The sequence below is a fragment of the Otolemur garnettii genome, unplaced genomic scaffold (genome assembly GCF_000181295.1).
Source record: "Otolemur garnettii isolate 467f Iridium unplaced genomic scaffold, OtoGar3 scaffold00281, whole genome shotgun sequence".
Taxonomy (NCBI): Eukaryota; Metazoa; Chordata; class Mammalia; order Primates; family Galagidae; genus Otolemur; species Otolemur garnettii.
This window is the reverse complement of record NW_003852676.1, coordinates 387,201-397,518: the sequence shown is the minus strand read 5'-3', so window position 1 is coordinate 397,518 and position 10,318 is coordinate 387,201. Positions and strand designations below refer to the sequence as shown.

The 10,318-nt window shown below is 41.3% G+C and overlaps 1 protein-coding gene across 1 annotated transcript in view; it reads left to right on the top strand.

Annotated features, from left to right (window-relative positions):
• SPECC1L (sperm antigen with calponin homology and coiled-coil domains 1 like) overlaps positions 1 to 10,318 on the top strand; it is a 179,185-nt gene that overhangs the window by 46,410 nt on the left and 122,457 nt on the right. Inside the window, exon 2 of the mRNA XM_023508838.1 lies at positions 5,999 to 6,188. Within this exon, the coding sequence (XP_023364606.1) occupies positions 6,036 to 6,188 (153 nt within the window). The 5' untranslated portion in view covers positions 5,999 to 6,035. The remainder of the gene's footprint in view (positions 1 to 5,998; positions 6,189 to 10,318) is intronic.

Sequence of the window (10,318 nt, the reverse complement as noted above, 5' to 3'; positions counted from 1 at the left end):
TTTTTTTATAGAAACAGAGTCTCACTTTATCGCCCTCGGTAGACTGCTGTGGCATCACACAGCTCACAGCAACCTCCAGCTCTTGGGCTCTTGCCTCGGCCTCCCGAGTAGCTGCCCAAGCCCCTCTTATAATTGTAATGCTCCCAAGAGGTGTGCCATACATCATGAACTCCCTAACCCTCTCCCACCTCCCCCTCCCTGTTCCCTCATTCCCCTACCCCCGACCTTGTATTATATCATCTACTGCCTTCGTACTAGAATTGAGTACATTGGATTCTTGCTTCTCCATTCTTATGATGCTTCACTAAGAAGAAAGTGTTCCGGGTGAATACAAAAGATGTAAAGTCTCCGTCTTTTTTAGTGGTATACATATACTTGCTAATCCATTCCTGGTTTAGTGGGCATTTAGGTTGTTTCTACGTTTTGGCGATTGTAAATTGAGCTGTGATAAACAGTCTAGTGCAAGTGTCTTTATGATAAAAGGATTTTCTTTTTTCTTCTGGGTAGATTCTATTGCAGGATCAAATGGGAGGTCTAGCTTGAGTTCTTTATGGATTCTTCATACTTCCAAAAAGTTGTATTAGTTTGCAGTCCTACTAGTTGTATAAAAGTGTTCCCATCTCTTCACATCCATGCCAGCATCTGCAGCTTTGAGACTTTGTGATGTGGGTTATTCTCACTGGGGTTAGGTGATAGCTCAGGGTAGTTTTGGTTTGCATTTCTCTGATGATTAGGGACAGTGAACATTTTTTCACACTTAGCTATGTTAGCCATTTGTTTTTCTTCTTTAGAGAAAGTTCTAATCATGTTTCTTGCCCAGTAATCTATGAGAATTGTTGGGTCTTTTTTTGTTGATTAATTTGAGTTCTCTGTAGACTTTAGTTATCAAGCCTATGTTCAATTCATAATATACAAATATCTTTTTCCATTCTGAAAGTTGTCTGTTTGCTTTGGTTTTTGTCTTAGATGTACAGAAGCTATTATTTTATTATATTTTAGTTGCTACATTATATAGATATTTTCAGATACATACATATACTATGTAATATAGGTTATTTCTGAATTTCATTTCAGGATAACAAAGTTATACTTTTAAGTAGTTTCTAGAGAAGGGGGATTTTGGGTCTGATGAGGATGAGACGGGAACAACTGAGAGATCTCAAGCTGCTAGGTACCTTGCTGGCTGCATCTCAGCATCTGTAAACCTTTGGCTGTGGATTTTTTTCTTTTAAGTCTTATTTTGTCGCCTTCGGTAGAGTGCCGTGGCATTGCAGCTCACAGCAACCTCTAGCTCTTGGGCGTAGGTGATTCTTTTGCCTCAGCCTCCCAAGTAGCTGGGACTACAGGCGCCTGCTACAACGCTTGGCTATTTTTTGTTGCAGTTTGGCCGGGGTTGGGTTTGAACCTGTTACCCTTGGTATGTGGAGCCTGCACCCTACCCACTGAGCCATAGGTGCCTCCCGCTGTGGATTTTTTTTTTAAATAGCTAGGTTCTCACCCTGTTGTCTGGAATAGAATGCAGTGGTGTCTTTGTAGCTCATTACAAGTGCAAACTCCTGGGCTCAAGTGATCCTCCTGTCTCAGTGTCCTGAGTAACTGAGACTACAGGTGCTGTCAGCTACCAGGCCTGGCTGATTTTTTTGTTTTTTGTAGAGACAGGGTCTCAGGTTGGTCTCAAACTTCTCATCCCAGGTGATCCTCCCATCTTGGCTTCCTGGAGTACTGGGACTACAGATGTGTGCTGCCATGCCTGGCTGTATTTTTTGCCTCCTAGGACCTCTGCAAAACCATAGTCCTTCTTTGTATCAGGTATTTTACAGTGTTGGGATCTGTTTTCCAGAGGTCTTTGTTTGATGTTATTCATTAAGTTGTTTTTTAAAAAATTACAGCAAAAAGAACCTCCAGCTTCATTGAGATATAATTTGTATGCCATACAGTTAGTTCCCCTATTTAAAGTGTAAAGCCTAAATGATTTTCAGTATATTCACAAGATTGTGCAGTTGTCACCATAATTTAATTTTAGAACTTTGTATCATCCCTAAAAGAAACCCTGTCCCCATTCAGCAGTCAGTCTGTATCCTTCTTACCCCTAACCCTTGGCAATCACTAATCTATTTTCTCTGGATTTGCCTTGTCTAGGTAATTCATATAAATTAAGTCATATAAAACATCGTCCTTTGTTTCTGGCTTCTTTTATTTAATACAGCTGTTCTTTTATTTATGATGGGGTTATATCCTGATAACCTATCATAAGTTGAAAATGCATTTAATACATCTAACTTACCAGACACCATAGTTTAGCCTTGCCTATCTTAAACATGCTCAGAACACTTAAATTAGCCTATAGTCAGATAAAATCATCTCACACCAAGCCTATTTGATACAACAATGGTGAATATGTCGTGTAATTTATTGACTACTATACTGACAGTGAAAAACAGAAGGAGCGTATGGGCACTTAAATTATAGTTTCTTCAGAATGCTTACAGTGATTTTCATACCATCATAAGAGTTGAAAAATCATAAATTAGGGGCCATTTGTATAATGTTTTCAAGGTTTGTCCATGTTATAAGATCTATCAGTACTTCATTTCCTTTAATGGCCAAGTAATATTCCGTTGGTTGGATATACCACATTTGTTTACTCATCATCGGTTGGACACTTGGAATTGAAACAGGTATTAATATTTGCTATATAGGAAGCATGTAAACATCTGTACAACATGTATCCAATAAGTAACAAATACAGTGTGTCAGTAAATAAAAGGTATTTTAAATGCTAACAAAGAATTTTGTTGTAGTTTAACGGGGAGAATTTTGGGGAATTGTTTGTGTTGTTTCCATTTGGGGGCTATTATGAATAATGCTTCTGTGATCATTGGTGTGTAAATTTTCATGTGGACAAATATTTTAATTTCCCTGGGTCTGTATCCAGGTGTGGAATTGCTGGGTCATAGCGGTAGCTCTGTTTAACCATTTGAGGAATGGCCATGCTGTTTCCCAGAGCAACTGTACCCTTTCACATCCCCTCCAGCCTCCAGCAGTGTCTGAGGTTCTAATTACTCCACATTTTCAAACATTGGCAGGTCGAAGTAATAATTAGTTTTTATTTCTGGAACAAAGACAACAGGAAAGGAACAGTCCTACATTGTCTAATAAGGTGGTCAACAACCACATGGAACTTCAAATTAAATCAAATTTAACACCTTAACTGCCATGTAAATTGTATCTCACTCTCCCTGGTTTTGCGCCTGGGGCCTCTGGCTACCATATTAGCACAGACAGATGTGTAAAACATGATAATTTCAGGAAGTTCTATGAGATGGTCTAGAAAATGTTAATTTGACAGGGGCTGGAAGAATTGGCTGAGAATGGTAGTGTCTGGTGGTATAATAGAAAAGTAGCATAGGCGTGAGTTGGGAGATGAGATGGGGGACACTTGGGGGAGCCATTTACAAGACGTAAGACTCAGAGGAGAGAAGACAGAAAGTGAGAAGCTAAAAAAAAGGGTCTTAGACTTTGATTTGTTTTCTGTAGTATGTGGAGTTAGTGATTGGATCCATTCTATCCAATTCCTTCATTTTATTTGGGAAAAGCATTTGTTGCTAAGTGGCAGGGATTGGTATCAATAACTGTATTTCACCCCTTTGGAAAGGGGTAGGAGGTAGATGGCAGAACTGAACTGGAGGGAGTGCTTACTCTGGGCAGATTGCTCCAATGAATAGGAAGTTGAAAGCAAAAAGGGTGAGAGCATAGGTAATCTGTTCATTACCGCCCAGAGCCTTTTCTGTAAGGAAGAACTGGGAAGTTGGGGGAAGCTAGGAAAGAATCTCTGAGGTTTTGCTGTGTTTTGATTGGGGATAATGACTGTGGCATTTTTTTTCTCTAAGGCCTTCATGTGGAGAGTGAAGTAGAGCTTCCTTCACCCTGTTTCATTGTTCTCACCATCAAAACCAGTTGGTATAGTGTGTATTATGTCAAGGCAAAATAAATCTGGAGTGTTTGAGTACAGCCTAGAGGTAAAATATTCAGTGGGACTATTGGAATACGCCTTCTCATTTCCAAAAGATTTTTTTTTTTTTTCCTTTTTTTGGCTGGGGCTGGGTTTGAACCCGCCACCTCTGGCATATGGGGCTGGCGCCCCACCCTTTTGAGCCACAGGCACTGCCCCAAGTTTTTTTTTTTTTTTTTGAGACAGGGCCTCCCTCTATCATCCTGGGTAGAGTGCCGTGGTGTCATCGCTCATAGCAACCTCAAATTCCTGGGCTCAAGTGATTCTCTTGCCTTAGCCTTCTGAGTCGCTGGGACTACAGGTGCCCGCCACAGTGCCTGGCTACTTTTTTTCTATTTTTAGTGGAAACAGGGCCTCTCTCTGATTCTGGTCCCAAACTCCTGAGCTCAAGCAGTCCGTTTGCCTCGGCCTCCCAGAGGGCTGGGATTACAGGTGTGAACTACTGGCCTGGCCTCTAAAAGGTTATATTCTATTTTTATTTATATCTGGAAATCTTCATAAAATAGACTGATTTTTTTGGGGGGTGTGTGTGCCCAAGATTTCTCAGAGTCATCATACATAAATCTCCTTACATTCAAAATAGGCTTTCATTTTTGATATTTGTATTATTCTACCCAAAATAATCCATGGTGTCTGCCCAAACAAGACATTATTATAAAGATTGCTTTTCTAGCTCAGTTAACAAATGTATATTTAAGAGCTTATCTGGCTTCAGCTTTATGTGCTGCCAGTATTTTTCTAAGGCTGTCAGTCCTCTTAACTGTAATCAAGTTGTGCACCACTTAGGTGGAAAAATTGTTGTCATATTCCTTATAGGCATATTTTCTGAACCAAAAATTGGGGCTAATTTGTTTTTTTTTTGGAGATAGAGTCTCAGATCATCCTAGCTCACAGTAACCTCAAACTCCTGGGTTTAAGCAATCCTCCTATCTCAGCTCCCAAGTAGCTGAGACTACGGGTGCCCACCACAACGCCCGACTAGTTTTACTGTTTTTAGTAGAGACAGGGTCTCACTCTTGGTCAGGCTAGTCTTGAACTCCTGAGCTCAAGCAAATCCACTGTCTCAGCCTCCCAGAGTGCGTGAGCCACTGCAGCTGGCCGGGGCTTATGTTTGATGAAGAATTTCTGTGCTGCTGCTTGGTAAAAGAGGCATGCTAAGAAATGAGTTCAGGCCCTAAATGTTGGGATTTCTGAGGTATTCTGCTGCTTATGTAGGGTCATCATATCCAATATTTGAAATTAGGATTTTGGTGGGTAATTTGGAAGGTAGTATCACCCCTTAGATACCTTAAGAATATCTAATTCCTCAATCACTAGTGTGATTATTGCTTCATTACATGCTGAACATAATGTACACGGTTATATTTAGTCACTTTAGTTAGAGATCTAGGATTTTTTTACTAAATGAACTAGAAGGTACAAAGCAATTTTACATTGGTAATAATATACAAAGAGGAAGCCTAATTAGCAAGTAAAAAGATTTTTTCAACTTTTATTTTCTATAGTAGTCCAGTTGTCTTTAGTTTCAAACAACTTTATCATATGATAACATTCTTTATCATATGATAACATTCTTTTTTTTTTTTTTTTTTTTTTTTTTGACAGAGTCTCAAGCTGTTGCCCTGGGTAGAGTGCCGTGGCGTCACAGCTCACAGCAACCTCCAACTCTTAGGCTTAAGTGATTCTCTTGCCTCAGCCTTCCAAGTAGGCAGTCGCCACAATGCCCAGCTATTTTTTGTTGTAGTTGTCATTGTTGTTTGGCGGGCCTGCGCTAGATTCGAACCTGCCAGCTCTGGTGTATGTGGCTGGTGCCCTAGCCACATGAGCTACAGGCGCCGAGCCGGTAAAATTCTTCTAAAACAAATTTCTCATTCTTTTTTTTTTTGAAAGAGAAAGGCTTTCTTCTAGAATTCTACTAGATAGGGCTGGTCTAGAAAAAGCTTTCTTCCAGTTTTGTCCTCAGTCAAATGCCCTTTCTTTCCACAGATTAGCTTGTAAATGCATCACGAAGAGGCAGCCCAGAATGAAGAAAGCAAGCAGGGGTGCCGGCTCAGCGCCGAAAGTGCCTGGGATAAGTAAGACACAGGCGGCAGAGAAAGTGAGACCTGAAAACAGCTCTTCAGCATCCACAGGAGGGAGACTGGTAAAACCTGGAACAGCAGCAGCATTGTCAAAGGTATCAAAGTGACGATGTTAAAAATGCTCCATGGGTCTTAGGAAGAATGATTTTAATATGATGTTTAATCTATTAAAAGAACTTTGTTCAGAGTGTGCCCTCTGCTGGTACTGGGAACCACGGTCTGTGAAGCTTACAGTGGGGTGGATTTCAGTGGTGTTTCAGGACTGTCTTTATGAATGAAACCACACAGTAGGCTTACTTATGAAACAAAAAATCGAGCACCTGCCTTGTGTAGGGCCCTGTGCTTGTGCAAGATGGAGGTAGAGTCTGCCTTCAAGGAGCTTGTGGAGGAAAGGATGGAGGTGAGGCCTAAACATGATGGACTAAAGTACACGTGGAAACGTCAGGTGCCCTGGGAGAGCGGTAAAGCAGTGTGAACGTATTGTTTTCATCCAAGGAAGGTCTTAAGAAAAGAGCGTGTGAGCCAAGTCTTACAAGATGACCAGTGTACTCTTCTAGGTTTCTAGACAGGTGTTTTTATTCTCACCCTACCTCCTTATACACTGTAAACTGGCAGCTGCTCTGTAAACTGTTTCTGGCAGCTGCTCTAGTATTAATCCTAGTTAAAATGGAATGATATCATTTAATAGGTGCATAATTGATTTTCTTTACACTCCTTTGGAAGCCAGGTTAGTTCTTTTTGTATTGGATAATAGTTAATTAGACCATGGGATTGAGGGGCACACAGACCTGGGCTATGGTTGAGATTGAATGTGGGAATTTATGAAAGCAGTTAGTACAGGGCCTGGTGCATAGCAAGTGCTTAGTAATTCATAGGTAGTAGCAATTTATTGGTTAGCTCTAGAAGCTTTTCTCAGGGCCAGGATTAATCCCTTAATGTAACAGTTTTCTATTTTTTCTATTTTTCTGTTTTTTTTTTTGTAACAGTTTTCTTTTTTCTTTTTCTTTCTTTCTTTTTTTTTTTTTTTGAGACAGAGCCTCAAGCTGTCCGCCTGGGTAGAGTGCTGTGGCATCACAGCTCACAGCAACATCCAACTCCTCGGCTCAAGCAAGTCTCCTGCCTCAGCCTCCCAAGTAGCTGGGACCACAGACGCCCGCCACAACGCCTGGCTATTTTTTGGTTGCAGCCATCATTGTTGTTTAGCGGGTCCAGGCCGGATTTGAACCCACCACCTTAGGTGTATGTGGGTGGTGCCTTACTTAGCCACTTGAGCCACAGGTGCCGAGCCAGTAACACTTTTCTTATGAGGCACCCTCAGTGTTTATGTTGGTTTGGGCCATCCAAGGGACAGGATCACTCTGTACCAATTTTTGGCTGGTCAAAACTTAAGTGTCATTGTACAGAGAGCCACGCAGTCAGCTCCCAGCCTTGCTCAGGCCAGAATTCATTTGTTCTTTGCTTGTTTGCTTTAGGATTGTCATTGTTTGGGTAGAAACTCTGATTCTCTGCAGAAAACAAGGAGGGGGTTTCAGCTAGTCAGGTGAGGAAAAACCAACCATGACTGGAAACATGATCTGTTCAAAACTCTTTTGTCTAGGCATGGCCTTGATAGATCATGGCTTAATTATTTTAAGAAACACCTCAGAGGAATAGCTGATGAGGGATTTCCTTAGATATGTTGAAAGATCTAGCAGGAAATGCTGGTTTTTCTATTTCAAGGTTGTCAAAACTAAACCCAGACTTAATGCTGTGGGCTTATGGGCTTGGGAATGCCCCCAGATTTTCTCCTTGCCCAGACCTGATGAGTTTCTAGGTGTCATCTTATGGCGTTGGAGGAAGGTACCAGCAGATTCTTGCCCTATTGCCGTTAGTCTGAGTAAACATCCTGAGTTATTTCTTTGGTGACGGTGCTGCTACTCTTTCGTATAATACAGGCAGCCTCTTCTGACCTGACTGGTTACTCACTTGCTGAGCTGTCTTTGGAGTGTCATGTCTGTGTGCCTAGGTGACCTGTTATTTATGTGACTGGAAGAACAGGTTGAAATGTTGGCATTGGATGTGCAGTGCTGCCTATCTTCTGTTGCCTCCGTGTCAGTGGCAGGCAGTGTCTTTGAAGGTTTACTGTACCGGCAGGTTAGATCTTCTGAGGCTTGGATCTTGAGGGGCTGGTGGTTTGGGCTTTAACAGTGAGTACTTTTCCATTGGAAAGCTGTATGCCTGATCTTGCCAGCGCATGCCAGCTGCCGAAGCTTTGGCTGTGCTGTGTTGGCAAGTTTGTTTAAGTTTTGTGTGTGTGTGTGTGTGTGTCTGGTGGGGAGGGTCAGGAGAAGAGATGGAGCTATTTGGGAACACTTTGCCTGGACTGGAGCCATTGATATTACTTAAGAAAGAAGAATACAGATGAGAATAAGAAGAGACAGAAAATAGTGAAGATGAACAGAAAAATTAAAGGACTTTAAGACCCTACAGATTTTTAAGTGTTATTTTATTTTTCTAAGTTTTCATATTTTATGGTGCTTTTCTGGCAAACAGATACCTCCCACAACTTGAATTCCTATAACTATGATGGAGCATTGATGATTAACCAGGTGAATAAAATGTTTGGCTTAATTATTTAGACATCTGGTGCACATACTTATTCATGTGTGGACGCCCACAGCTGTGTATCTGTTGCTGTGCAGTAGTCTCATGACATTCTTCTTTTCTTTTCTTTCCTTTTTTTTTTTGAGATAGTCTCATTGTTGCCCTCGGTAGAGTGCTGTGGCATCACAGCTCACAGCGACCTCAAACCCTGGGGCTCAAGCGATTCTCTTGCCTCAGCCTCCCAAGTAGCTGGGACTACAGGTGCCCACCACAGCACCTGGCTATTTTTTTCTTGCAGGTGTTTAGCTGGCTCAGGCCGCGTTCGAACCGGCCACTCTGGGTGTATGTGGCTAGCTCCGTAACCACTATGCTACAGGCGCTGAGCCATGACCTTCTTACAGCAGCTCTCATTTCAAATGTCATTTGAGGGTTAGGGAGAAAAGCCCTTTTGTACCAGAGCACTTCACTGCTGATGGGAACTTTTATAAATACTGAACAAAGCACTACTTTGGGGACATTATTCCCACTCTCGGCAGTGTGACATCTGGCTTCAGGGCTTTCATATGCTTAAATCTCTTTTGTCAGAGCCATTGGAAAGGATTATTTTTCATGTAGAGTTGGTCTCCTATATGCCTGTGCTTTCCAGAGTTCATATACTCTTCAGGTGTTAATGATTAGTGCTTATCGAATTCACATGCTTTCTCATTATACTGAGACTGCTTTCTCTAAAAATTGATAGGTTGGAATTAATAAGCTTTAGTTGGAATCTAAATAATCAATAACTCTCAATGATTATTTGTCATCGGACCCTTGCAGTGTAAAAGTTAGTTCACCAGTGTGAGCAGTCCATCTCTGAAACTTGAAAGGTAAAATTTGAAAACTAATCTTACTGATCAAAGATGCAGACTATGAAAAATTGAACTTGACCTTGAGAGGCATGTGTATTTTGATAGTAGTATTTCATTAACTTCTTCTGGACTGTTTCCGTCACATGATTTGCATTTGCTAAAAATGTGTTCTTTGGTTAATTTCTTGTTTTTGGATTCTTGCTGATGGGGGTGTTTTTGTGTGGGACCTAGCATGCATTTACAGAATTTTGTAGCAAAAATGGAAAGAAACAGGGAAACAGCCGAGAGCCTGCAAGTAGCTTAGTGTAAAAGGCAAGTTGGAAAGTGTGGAATTACTTTTTGCTTTGTTTTTACTTTTTTGGTGTAGTAAAGCATACTTACAGAGAAATTCACAAATCAATAGGTGTCAAGCTTGCTGAATCATTGCCAAGTGAGCACACTGTGCAGCCACTACCCAGGTCAGGAGACAGAACACATCTGCCCTAGAAGCTTCCCTGGTGCTCCTACTTAGTTGCTGCCCTTCCCGTCCTTCCCAGAAGTAGCTACCATCTTGATTTCTAGTGCCAGAGATTGATGTTGCCAGTCTTTGATCACTATAGAAATGTAATCAAATGCTGTGTTCTTTTTACATGTGTCTCATTTCCTTTCTTTCTTTCTTTTTTTTTTTTGAGATATTATCTTGCCCTGTTGTCTGGGATAGAGTGCAGTAGAGTCATCATGGCTCACTGCAACCTCAAACTTTTGGGCTCAAGTGATCCTCCTGCCTTAGCCTCCCAAATACCTGGGACCATAGG